General features: G+C 48.2%; 1 protein-coding gene across 3 annotated transcripts in view; it reads right to left on the minus strand.

Moving 5' to 3' along the window:
- The window catches only part of LOC144152090 (solute carrier organic anion transporter family member 74D-like), a 78,004-nt gene that overhangs the window by 29,148 nt on the left and 35,360 nt on the right, over positions 1 to 13,496 (minus strand). Inside the window, exons 1-3 of one of the 3 annotated variants that reach the window (XM_077683299.1) lie at positions 7,488 to 7,606; positions 6,112 to 7,319; positions 166 to 252 (exon numbers count right to left, since the gene is read on the minus strand). In XM_077683299.1, coding sequence (XP_077539425.1) covers positions 166 to 252; positions 6,112 to 6,754 — 730 coding nt within the window. In that variant the 5' untranslated portion in view covers positions 6,755 to 7,319; positions 7,488 to 7,606. Of the gene's footprint in view, positions 1 to 165; positions 253 to 6,111; positions 7,607 to 13,496 lie in introns of those variants that run through there. The other 2 variants (XM_077683300.1, XM_077683298.1) reach the window with 2 other exon arrangements.

Consider the following 13,496-nt stretch of genomic DNA (forward strand, 5'->3'; position numbering starts at 1 on the left):
AAAAATAATTAACAAATACTTCTTGCGGTGATTTTTCTACTGGTTTGACCAACTGCAGGGTTTAACAACAGTCCAGTGGGAACAAAACGTATGCCTGCAAAATAGTCACAATAAGAATGGCGAGGATTTTAGAGTAACAAGAATAACAAGCCGATCTTAGCTTACCGAAAGGATCCTCGTAAAGCGAAAGGCTGACGCTTGCGGCGAGGAAGCCAAGAGCAGGACCGATGGATCGAAAGGAGTAGCTGGCTCCTGCACCAAGAGCAGTGGTCCATTACTTCTATAGTGCGCGCCGAGGGAAGGTTGAAATGTTGACCGGATCTGTAATCATGGCACTAGCCTCGGTGCCCGAAGGAAAACGCAATGGTATTCCAAAGCGAACTGCGTGATAGACATCGGTGACGACAGAACTAGATTGAAAAATGGCTGTAGGCACAAGTGGCGCACACAACTATAGTGCTACCTTTACAGTTCAGCGACGCTCGAAGGACACGTTCAGAAAACTCGTACCTCGCAAAACTTTTTAAGTGCGAATGCACTTCTTAAGCGAGCCTGAATCGTCCGCCGCCGTCGTCCGCATAGCAACAGCTGCGGGTGCGCGCGCTCCTCGTCTTCCTCCTCGTCTTCCCTAGCAACGGGGGGAGATGGGCGCGCGCTACTCTCCTCCTCCTCTCTCCGCTCAGTGACTGCGAGTGTTGGGCGCCTCCTCTCCACTTCGGGCGGGAGAGCTCTCGCTCGCGTAGCGGGCGCTCCGCATTCCGACGCGTGAGGGCGCTCGTGTAGCCCTCGCCGTAACGGCGGGCGCTACTCTCCTCCTCCTCTCTCCGCTCAGTGACTGCGGGTGTTGGGCGCCTCCTCTCCACTCCAAGATCACGATATCCACTGTAATCGCGCAATCAACAACCGTGCATTCGCACTTACACACTCTCCCCCTCGCGGAAGTGCGAGGGAATTTTTTTGTAATAAAGGCGAGGGACCATGCACATGCACATGAACACGGATGCGCGCACATGTTCATGTGCACGTGTGCACGTGGTCATGTGCGTGCGGTCGCGCGCGCGCACACACACACACACACGCACACACACGAGAAAAAATCCGCCGTTTTTCCCGCTTCCGGACAAACAGCGAATTTTTTCTCGATTTGTATTTTCACTTATTTATGCCTGTATAAAAAAGGGAATCATATTTCATTCGGCACTATAAAAACACTGTCAAAAACGCCAAGTAGCACTGGCAATAAGGACTGCAACCTTGGTATATGAACTTACGGAATCCCTCGTCCCGTACGTCTCTGTTCTGCAGTATATATATATATATATATATATATATATATATATATATATATATATATATCGAAATTATATTTTAGCCAGCATTAAAGCCACCCATGGAGGGCATAGTTTCTTTTTGAGCGCGAATTGTCATTTCGAAATGTTAGGAAAGAAACAAAGTAAGTGTGTGCGGGGGGGAGGGAGGGGACATTGGCTCTATTGTTTGAGGGGGCATGAAGAAAAAGCTACAACAAGGGCGGGAATGATGAAAGAGACACCCATGTTCAAGGTTATGCGGTTGGTGCAATGTTCGTGAGGTCACCAAGCACTTGAACTGGTAGTGATAATTTGTAGTTTGTGGGTTTCGTCAAGATTATTTAGTAGTTCGCAAGTTCCCTGGAGAAAAAGGTGGTAAAAATTGTGTCCCGGGTGGAATCCGAACTCTTCAGGGTATGCCTCCGATGCCTTACCAATTCAACTACCGGGACGGCTGTGTGCTCTCCCTTTATGGGGTACTTATGTGTAAGTGTAACCAGCACTGAGCCACTAGGCGAACTAGCGTGAAAAATGCTTATTTTTAGCCTCCGGGCCGTGACTGGGGCGTCTACGACCTACCAAGAGCACTCGACTGGCTGGAAACCGTGTCCAGATACCTGTGATACCAAGACTTCCGGGTTCGAGGTCGTCTCTATGCATTCAGCTAACTTGTTTAAAGAATGAGGAGCTCTCTCGACATAGGAAGGGAAGTATTATATCGTTTCCAACATTAGAAAAATGATTTTTATCAATTACCTTGATTGTTTTAAAGCCATTCACCGCGTTTGCTCATTCGTTAAGACACTGCGATGCTGATTACTAATTGGGTGGTCCGACTCTAAACTGTGGTGGCAGGTGAAAAGTTCGACCTAAGTGTAGCTTTGGGCATAAAAAAAGAAATTTCCTTTATTGCGTGAAAGATAGAGAGCCCACGTCGGCAAAAATCTGCGACGTCGGTCCGTGGGCAGCGAGTGGCAGGGCGCTCCTTGCCACACCTGTGCTCAATCAGAAATCAATGGAAGAATCGAGTGGAAAGGGATCACATGGAGAGCTTTTTTTTCGGGAAATGGTGGAAGATATAATGCGTATAAGAAGAATTATATGATAAGACTTAGGCATATGGCAAATGTAATGGAGCACACCGCACGAGCGCTAGCTGCTTGCTCCTCTTTGGCCTGCTATCAGCCTGTTTGCTTAGCACGTGCCCACTCCGGCATACATTCGGCCTTCCCGCGGGTTTTAGTTCTGTAGGCACTTGATGCTTCGGTACTGCTCACCCCCTCTCCCCCCTTTCCCCTTCTCTCTTCGGAGCCCCGAAGCGGAGCTAGTCTGTCGCCTCGCTTGTCAAGTGGAACGTGGGCTTACGCGGGCGGAAAAACGCATTCACTTGCGCAACGTTACTTTGATAGGTGAAAAGAAGGCTGCACGTCTTCTACCCGCATATCGCCCGTTCTCTAAAGTCCACGTATGAGAGAGAGGCATTGGACCCCGCCACCTGGCTGTTTGCAGAACCAATGGCTCGTGAGGATAGCTTATCGCGTGTCTATATCGGGCAATACAGGAAAAAGGTGCACAACAATAGGGACTTCTATTGTACCCCGGCAACATTTGTCTAATCGTCCTGAACAAACCGTCTGGAAGCCTGATAAGGTAAGTGAGCATCGATAACACCATAGATTCCTCCTTGTCTCTCGGGAAGGAAAATGAGCGGAACAGAGCGCACCTTGGCAACATAAACAGGCGATCAGATGAATCGTCCCGGTGTCGCACGGATCCTCAATATCAACTCTGTGGCATGTGTCTCGTCATTAGCGTTCGCCTCTCTTCCGCGTATACTCTATCAGGTGTTGTCTCGGTCTTCTCAACACCACCCCGATTCCACGAGTGCTTTTTTACCGTAAGCGTAGTTTTCCACTTCAACGTGCGAATGCCGGGAACAAGTTTCGCAATACCTCGCGCTACAGAATGGCCAGAATGTATATACATTCTTGTGCTGGGCAAATCGGCGTTGTGCTGCTAGACTGGGGCAACTTAGACATGCCCCAGTGACTCTAGTGCACTCCTACACATCGTTCTGCGAAGATGATCTTACTGGCGCGTCCATTGTTTCGCTCGAGAATGCTTCGATAGGATATCTCTGCCTTCTGTCGCTGGTATCTCGCCTTGCCGGACAATGCAAATGACGGAAAATATCCTTTCCCGTAGTTACATTCACGAAACTCTGCTGCATCCAGAACAGTTTCGCAAAAGGACAATCCAGGTGTACCAGCTGTAAAACGCGTTTGATCACAACTAACTCACTCTGGAATTCCGAGTGTGGCAAGTGCGCACCACGAAACCAATTGAATTTGCAATCGTAACAGGACTACGATTAGCGCTAGTTGGCAGTGCAACATCTTGAATTTTGAATTGTTCTAGGTGTTTGTTCTAGGTGTTGCGACGACAAAAGCATGGCAAGTGCATGTGTTGCGCCTCGTCCCGTCCACATGTCGCCCTTTGGTCGTCGTAGCACCAAGCGCAATTCAAAATGTTGCAAGCGCACAGATGACCTTGTACATCTATGAGAGAGTAACCACTCTATTCCAAAAAAGAAAACAGGACGCAATAAATGGTGAAGAAACTGGCTCTCACTTTCGTATTTCCGAAGAACGTTTTCGGCACGCTTTGTAGAACTGTTCGGAAGCTACCAACACATGAATTACCGACTCCACCGAGCAAATGTAAGAATGGGTAAAAAGTACTCGGTTTGAGGCATTACTTTGTAAATACTGCATACCACTGACAAGGCCAAATGACTTCAAACTAACCTTAATTCTCAAAAATACTAGCGCTTTTGCGTAACCTCTTCTGCTAATGGCAGGCAAGTTGTTTTAGCTGTAAGTTGTTTTAGCAACTTGCAGACAAAACTATTTTTACAGGCGTTACCACGAACCCCGCATGACCACCAAAACAGCTGCTGAAGCAACGCCATTACATCACTCGTTCTAAATTTGGAATAAGCACTTATCCACGGCCGTGCAACAACTTAAACTTGGATACCATAGAGTAGTCTGAGCGATCAAAATGCTATATTAACGTACGTCCGACTACGAGGCACTACAGCTTTCCAAGACCCCACTTTTCCATAGAAATCTTTTTCAGCCGCTATTTTCTTGCCTCAAAGTGTTCGCTACCAAACCAGTTTGCCCGGTAGGCACTAAAGGATAGGATAATTGAGTGACCTTGCTTGGCCATTAAAGATATTTTTCTGCACGAACATGTTGTGGTGTAGGTAAATATTAGGACAAGAGTTCATAATTTCATCCAATCGATTTTGATTCTGTGCGATTAATGCCGTAGTTTGTTTTTACAAAAAACCTAATTTGTGAATAAATGCTGTCAGTTTTTTTTTTGTAACCAGTAAGGGTTGGAACTTGGATGTGCGGCATTTCCTGCATGTCACGGCACGTCCTACGGATGAACAGTGGGTGGACGGGCTGTCCAGCTCGGACCTCTCAACCCAGCGCATGCTGATTGACAGGGCACGAGCAGCCAGCAATGACCAGGGCATCCTGGACTCGGTGATGTTCTTTACTTGGGAGAAAAATTCCCTTTCCTAGGATCAGAAATTCTCTTTTTATGGCAATTTTTGCCTGCAGGTTTCTTAAGAATTCCCTGCGAATTTCCCTGCTTTCTCTTTTTGCAGTTGATAGAGCTTTAGGTAGTTTCCTGTTAGGTGTTGGGCGTTAGCCAGCGCCATCTAAGTCTACTTTACGCAGCCTTCGGGCGCAGACGCCGTACAGAGAATCAGAGCTTCAGCGTGAAAGACATTATACTACATCTGCCACTCAGCAGCATTTGACCGTGCATTTCACGTCTTGTGCCACACGGCGTGCTTACTTTGCATGTTAAAGCTCCAAGTTAAAACTGCCTGTATAAAAAAAGAACAAGACATTGTTGGGCAACTGAGGTAGTTTTAGTTCAGTACGGGGACTGCTGGAGCCATATCTTGTAACAGAACGCGGGCTAAGGCGCATCCAAAATACTTTATTGCACATTGCGCAGGAATTCATTTTTCAATCCTTCAGCCGCCACCCCTTCACTCCTTTCTGCCTCTTCTAATGGAGTATTCTTTCCTCTACGCTCCCTCCTCTTTTGTGAACTGGATCGGAAATGATCTTATATGCTTGTGGCTTGCAGGAATACGACTGCGGATATTTAACCATTAATCCCACTAAGCGTTAAGGAACATTGTTTAAAAGAAAACAAAGGATGCGAGGTCCGGTTCACTGACATTATTTTTTCTTTTTACTCCACGACTCCTAAAATTTCCACCATCTATTAGAGATTCTCTTTTTTCTTTTCGGCCAAAATCAGAGCCGAAAATTTCCCCACAAAAGGAAAATTCCCCGCACGGAACATCACTGCCCGGGATAGCGGATGCCCCCCACAGGGCCGGTGCTCTCATCATCCTTCACTATTGAGCTCGAAATTAAAAAAGGATCTCTGTTCTCTCTATCTCTCTCGTCCTTGGTAGGGTTGCACTTTTGAAGACTGTGAACTTCCACGAAGTAACGCAGTTTTTCTAGTGCCTTTTAAGGTATCGGGGATCGCGTTTTTATTCTCGAGCAACACTCAACGACTATCGGTTAGTTGGGCTTGGGTCAAGAGGCGTGGACGCGAGGACCTTGTCTTCGTCTTACGCTTTCATTGATCCAACTGTGTAGTGACTAATTGAAGTTCAGTTAAAATTATCGAAACTTTGTATCCAATTCTGCCAGAGATAAAGAATGTGCATATAAAATAGCCGCGTATTTCTTACCGAAAAACAATGGCGAGCTCTTCTTCTTGATGCTGTCGTCCATGTAGCTACTGCCGGCCACTTGGAGCACGCTTTGTCCGAAGCCGTTCAAAAAGGACGCCACGAAGAGAATGACGAATGGCAGGTAGCTGGCCGTGGCCTGACCCGCGCACTCGGGCTCAGTTGGCACATCACCGCTCGCACTGTTGCAGAACTCGAGGCTCGCGAAGGGCCGGCGGCTCTGTGCGCCCGGGTCTTCGAGGAAGCTGCTCGCAGGCCCGTAGATGGCGTAGGGCAAAGCGACAATGAGGGAACTGCAACCGACCACCATCATGCCCAGGGAGAGCAGCTTGGGCCGGCTGATCCAGGCGGCCGCGTAGCCGAGAGGAATGTCGAACAGGATGGGACTGATGCTTTCCGCCACCAGGATGACCGCCATGGACTTGGTGGAGAAGCCGAAGCGCCGTTCCAGGGTCGACATCGTGCCCATGGTGTAGGACTTGTACGCACCCTGGCACATGCCCAGCACGTTCAGGAAAAAGAAGAGCGAACTGGGCGACGCGAAGCTTTGAAGCCACTTGGGACGCCAGGAGCCGACGCCGCACTGAAAGTCCCTCACGTGCGTGCGCATCGGTCTGGTTTCCGACTCGTCTCCGCTGGTCATGGTCACAATTGTTTTCCTGTTCCCGCTTCCACCAGAAATTTCCGATCTATCCTTGGCCCCTCAAGCGAACGCTTGCACTCCGGACTTGAACACACCCAAGAATCTTCTGCGGAGAGGAGTGTTGAAGGCCGTGCGCGTATAAATAGGCTGCGGTACAGGCGAGGACGTCCTGGCTGTCATTACCAGCATCGTCGTATGAGTGGTTAAATGGCGTTATTTTGTTGTGTGGGTGTCAAAACTTCCGTCGCTTGTGATCCAACAACAGGGATGCCAAATTCAGCTCACGGCAGCAGTACCAGCCGGTTGTGCTTATTTGGATAAATTTACTCGATCTCATTAGTTTTGTCGTCTTCCAGATAAGCCTTCTCCAGCGAAATCACGAACCATTCGCGCTATTACCCAAAAAACAAAATGTTGCATTTCGGTCTCGTAAAAAAAGTGGGGATCAACTTACAACAATACACGACAGCTTTGCTTCCTGGAGAGCGGTAGCATTTCGGCGAATTGGATGCAAAACATTTCGCTGGGCCGGGAAAATCCAGGTGAAGCAATATAAACCAAACGCCTGTATGCAAAAAAAAGAAGATTAAATTAAATGTCGGTATGACACAAATTGGCAGTTAATCGACCAGTAGCTGGCAAGCTGGCTCTAGCTATATGACAGTTGACCAAGACAGCGGAATTCCCTATCTTCAGAAGGTCTTCGACGTGAAGTACACATAGATCAACGCACCTGAGGGGTCGATACGCTCAGCCTCTCCGTAGCCTGCGGTCTGGTCTGGGCATTCAGGCGTACGTCGTTTATGTCGCGAGCACTGTACGCTATCGGGCGCCTCGGCTGGAGTGCGAGCGATAGAAGCCGTGTGTTTTGGGCATGAGAAAGGAAGTAGGAGATAAGCGGCCAACCCGCTGAGCGCCTATGGGTTCGTGTCCATGTATATACGTAATGCTGCGGCTGGGCAACACAATAACAGATGCGCATACTGCGATGTCGGCACACAAATTATCAAGAGATAAACAAATGGCTCCAGAAGTTTGTATGAAAAGCGGATGAATATTCAAAAATAATTTTTTTTTTCACATTATACGCGAGTAATTTTTATTTCCTTTTCTACGAAACCAAACCAATTCACCTGAATTTTTTAAGGATTCCCCGCTCCCCCAAATTCCCTCAGCTAAAAAAAAATTGCTCTAGATATCTTTGACCTAGTATCATCATAGTTTATCTTTTGTTTCCCTGGTGAGGGATCTGTCTAAAACCCGAGGTTCCAGCTCACTGGCTCGTCCTCCACGATCGCCTTCGAGAAGAGGCCATGTTTCTCTACACTACTTATTTGGTGGAGTCTAAAAAAGGTGCGGTTTACAGAAGCCCACGGTGATGTATATTCTACATCGGCCAGACCGGCCCCCGCATTAATGAAATATTGAGAGAGCACCGCGCTGCTGTTAGATCATTGGCGGACGGAGGAAATTTTATTTCCTTTGCATGATATAAATGCAGGTGTTCGTGGGCTGACAAGGTATGATATAAAACCCTAAAAAAGTAGTCTAAAATGACATCCGTTTATTTCATTGAGTGATATTGCGACATGTGCTTGTTTAATTTTTCCGTAAAGTGTGGCTGTTACTGTACGGAACTCTGTTATCAGGCAGTTTGTTCCATAGGGTTATGCCATTGTAAAAGAAGGAGTTGTTCACTGCAGAAGTGCGACCGTAGATTGGTGCTGTACGTCACCCGGGAGGAAGTTATGTGGACGTGACGTCACTGAGGACGATATAAAAAAAGCGTGGATAAGGCACAGTCAAGAAACGATACGACGAGATTTAAGTGACGGCAGGTTCAATGATTCTTTCAGTGCGGTGACCCCTGATATCGATAGAGTACTGGGAGTAAATAAAAAGGGCGGCACGGTTTTGGATTCGTTGTAAATCATTAGTAATACCCCGCCAAACAAGCGCTTGAAATGACGTTCCAATGACATCTGGGTCAAATGGCCTTTGAAATTTCTAATGTAATACATGGCAAATTTCGAAGGCCATTTTAGTCTAATGTCATTTCGAACGCCCGTGTAGCGGGGGTATAAAATAAGTTTGTGAGGGGTGCCAAACTGAAGAAACATACTCGAATTAAAGTCGCCGAAAAGTTTGATAAGCTAGCTGTTCAACGTCCGGTAAGGGGTAATTTTAATTTGCGGCGCATGCAAGTATCCGAGGGCACGTGGGTCTTCAAAACACATGGTTTGTCAATGAGTTGCCCATGATAGCGACGATGACATATGCACTTCGAGGTATGTGTATGACAATGTAGGGCCAATCGGAACTGAATCTATAATGTAGGTGTACTGTACTGCAATGATTTCGCAGGTAAATGGCATAAATTTACATGTAATTAGATTTAACAACATGAGCGATTTATCCCACAAAGTAGTGATTAGTTGTAGATCATTATGAAGAGCAGTGTTGTCGTTTGTATAACGGGTGGGAGAGGATAGGATGGAATCACCGGCAAAAAAATTACGCCCATCTTCCCGCGAGGGAACCCTGATGTGATGCGACGCATCGGGGGGTTCAATTGGCGTTTCCATTGGGTTGATTCTCTAAATCGGGTGAAACGTGTTGTGAACGCGTATGATGCATTCCATCACATGCGGGTGTTCTCATACGCGGGAAGATGGGCGTAATTTTACTTTAGCGTTTGGAGTGACACTGGTATTGGATTGTGTCACACCACTCGCTGAAGGGACCATCGCTTCCATCACGTCGTCATCGGAAGAATCGAGTCAAGCACGCAGTCGTCAAGCAAAGTGACGCGAAGTCGAACGAGATCGAGCGCTGACTGAACCGCCGCAGCGCGCTACCCGCTTTATAGTCACAGCGCGTGAAGGAGGGGAGACAGCGGAGGAGAGTCGCGCATGCGCGCACTTGCGCGACGGGAGCGGAGCGAAGCGAGCGAAGCGCGCGCACGCAGCTGTTGCTTATGATGATGAGACGGAGTGAGAGTGTTGCGCACATCTGTCGGAGAGAAGAGCGGAGGAGAGTCGCGCATGCGCAGGTGGCGTGCGGACGCCGCCGATGCCGACGCCGACGCAGGAGGGACATGCCTCAGAGCAAGAGATGCGCCGTATCTAAAAGTCTAAATGTGGTTAGTATATTAGTGGGCAAGTCATTTACGCACATTCGACCCGCCGCGGTGGGGTAGTGGCTAAGGCGTTGCGCTGCTGAGCACGAGGACTCCGGTTCAATTCCCGGCCGCGGCGACCGCTTTTTTTATGGAGGCCAAAAGCAAAACTGCCCGTGTGTACGAGATTTCAGCGCACGTTAAATACCCCCAGGCAGTCAAAATTAATCCGGAGCCCTCCACTACGGCGCGCGTTATCACCTAAGTTGCGTTGGCGCGTTAAACCCTACAATCAATCAAAACCGATCATTTACGTACATTCGAAAAAGAAGCGGGGAGAGACTGGCACCGTGGGGGCACCCCGGAAATACGCCAGAGAGAAGCGAGTTGTAGTTTTCTATCCAGGAATTTGTTGGTAGAGATTCCAAGGTTATTTTTTAGCATCTCTTATGCCTCACAACACTTCAGGTATGACCAGAAATCGCGGATTGTGGGCTATTCCTTAATTTCAAACACAGTGTACTACATTCTCTGAAACGTAATTTACTGGTCCCGCGTAACAAATTCAAATATACAGCCAATATTTCTCGGAAGAAATTACCAGAATACTTTATTAACAAGAGCGAGAATAACAATTGATTTTCAGGAATGTGCGATAATTAATATCAGAACGAATTGATTTTGATTGATTGTGGGGTTTAACGCGCCGACGCAACGCAGGGGATGAGGCGCGCCGTAGTGGAGGGCTCCGGATTAATTTTGATCTCCTGGGGATCTTTATCGTGCGCCGAAATCTCGTACACACGGGCGTTTTTGCTTTTCGCCTCTATCAGAAAAGCGGCCGGCGCGGCCGGGAATCGAACCCGTGACCTCGTGCTCAGCAGTGCAACGCCTTAGCCACTGAGCCACCGCGGCGGGTAATATCAGAACGAAGTTCTTATTGCTGCAATGAAGTGTACACGTAAACGAGTGTTTTCTTTTTGTCGTGCACATGGAAGCTGTTAAAATTGTGCTATAATTGCTGCACGGCTCATTTGCATTAGGATATTGTGTACGTCTGCATACTGCAAATGTTGTAAACTTAAATTGATACGAAGACATTGTACATATGGATTTTTTTGGGGGGGGAATTTCTATTTGTCGAACTTGTATAACGTTCCTTTGGATTACCTGAAGTGTTATTTATTCAGTGTTGCATATGTTATGCAACGTCTGCCCATCGCTTGCTGTCATGTACAACGGCACCTCGGTCTAGTCAAGCTGCTGTTCGCAGCTTTTATCCCGGGAGTCCATCCAGGTCTTAGGGCCTTCATATTTTGATTCGTTTTATGCCAAAACCTAGGACTAACTACGGCAAATTTACTGCCATCTCTTTGGCAACATCATTCTTGAATTCAATACCTCCAACCATTAAATCGTCTACTTCAATTCATTACATTTTGGCATAATGAATGTCATTTTATACGTGTATATCTGGTATGCGGATGAATATCCTCTTTATATACCTTCTTTGTGTAATAATTTGGGTTGCTATTAATAATATTTGATTTGTTTGCGTAAACGTCCCCTTCCTTTGGGTTTTTTTTCGGAGTGTTACTGCTGTTAACCGCATTACGTGTACGCTTTGTTTGTATTTATTCGTAGGAGGTACCTCCCCAGTCTATGACTATGGGACCTCCTACAGTTATTTATGCTCTGTAACATTTCAGTAGCAACAATAAACTGAAACTGAAACTAAAAATGAGCAGTGCCTTAACTCGGCTATGCCAGGATATACGTAGCATGAGGTGAGGTTCAGCTGGTTTTTCTTAGCTTTACTGGTTGTCTAGGATTAGCTTGATTATCATGCTTACTGCTGCTTCAATGACACACACACGGTATACGAACTATGTGACACATGTATATTTATCAAGCGGCTGCGGCGCAGCGTCACCAATCGCCCCAGAGCTCAGCTGGTTCCACAGGCGCACGCCGGTGTTGCTGCGACGCACGAGCCATCGGTTCCACACCCGGCCACCCCTCGCACCCGGCCACCCCTCGCATGAGTGGACCGGGCAGCCACGTGCGGAACGGAGGTCGGCGAAGACGCTGGGCGCGTGGGGTGTGTGAGAGACGTCGGGCAGCGAGCAATGTTCTGTGCGCCATGGGACGTCACTGCTCCTCGAGCACGCGCAGCACGGCTCTTCAGGAGCCACGCTAAACTGCTCAACCTCGGCCAGTGTAGCTCACGCTACAAAACTGAAATTTTTCTTTCGAGGAGTACACGTTGGTTTAAGGTGAAGCTGACTTTAAGAAGATCGATGTAAGCTCGGTTTGCAAGCTGGCTTTCCCACAATATGCGTTGCACGGTGAGGCATGGCTGTGGAGGGAGTATGGTTAGAGCCCCACTTTGCACTCGTCTCGACCACCACCGCCTCTTTCCCAAGTAGTGTATACTACTCGACACGCGCGGCGTCTATCTCCCCCATGCCATTTTTATGCGTGAATTTGGGGGGAGGGGGCGTGCACGCGCAGGCAAGCTTCACGCGGTCACCGCTGACATACCCGTTCTGCTGGGGGTCGGGGGGTGAGCAGGGGATTTCAACGTGGTGGTCTGACCTGACTGCTGTCCTCCGTGGAAGAGCGGTTTGGGTCGGTGTGTTACACGACAGTAAGATGCCTACGACGCGGGAGGAAAACGGACAACCCCATGCTTGTCCCCTAGAGTAAAACTGTTTTTCAAAGTTTCATTCAGCTAATTAGCCAGGGAGTGTGCTTAATCGCAAATTACAAACGTGCTGTGTTTCGTGCACTCCTTAGGCTGGCGCCCAGCTTTGCTGGGGCCCAATTCTTCGAAAAAGGGGCCTCGTTTTAAAACGGCTCGGTAGCGCCATGCAAATGCATGCGTTCTAGGGCGGGAGCGCCTCTTTTAGGGGTGGAGGAATTACTGACGAAAATGGCCCATAGGAGCACTGCAGCAAGGGCACAAAGTGGGAAGCAAAATCGGGCCCCTGGTCAGTCTTCACAGCGTCAAAGGTCACTGACTTTTTCTCCACGCAGAGAGAACAGAAAGCACAATTTGTCCCACTCCTGCCGTGTGCATATCATTTACATTCATGGCCTCAGATGTTTCAATCCATAGTTGACAAGCAGATGTTCTTCGTACGTCAGCTTGCTCTGACACAATTGATTAAGGCGGGTGCCATTTTTATCATTGAAAAAAAAATCACTGCAAGCCCACTGCACGCTAGCACATCGGCAAGGGAGCACGTTGTTATAGAGGGACGCTGGCGAAAGCAATAACGCCTCGTATTTACGGCTGTCACCGCAAAAGCCTAGTTGACGTGCATACCAGTGTATCTGTACCGTCTGCGCGGGAAAGTGACAAAAAAGCCGCCCGCATCTTCCCACAGGGGGAACTCGAGTAAATGCGTCGCATCTACTCGAGTCAAGCAAAGCGTCACGTCAAGCGAAAGCCAAGCAAAGACGCCTTTGACTGAATTCCGAACGCGCGCTCCGCCGCTTATATACGTTGAGGGGACTGCGTAAGCCGGTCCCAGTCGACGACGTTGGCGTACTTGTAAAGCGGCGTGGACTCTAGGTGTTTGAGCCAAGCGCGGATGTTGCTTCGCCGGAGAACGGCAC

The sequence above is a fragment of the Haemaphysalis longicornis genome, unplaced genomic scaffold, assembly GCF_048455015.1.
Source record: "Haemaphysalis longicornis isolate Haplotype H1 unplaced genomic scaffold, Haemaphysalis longicornis Haplotype H1 scaffold_9, whole genome shotgun sequence".
Lineage (NCBI taxonomy): Eukaryota > Metazoa > Arthropoda > Arachnida > Ixodida > Ixodidae > Haemaphysalis > Haemaphysalis longicornis.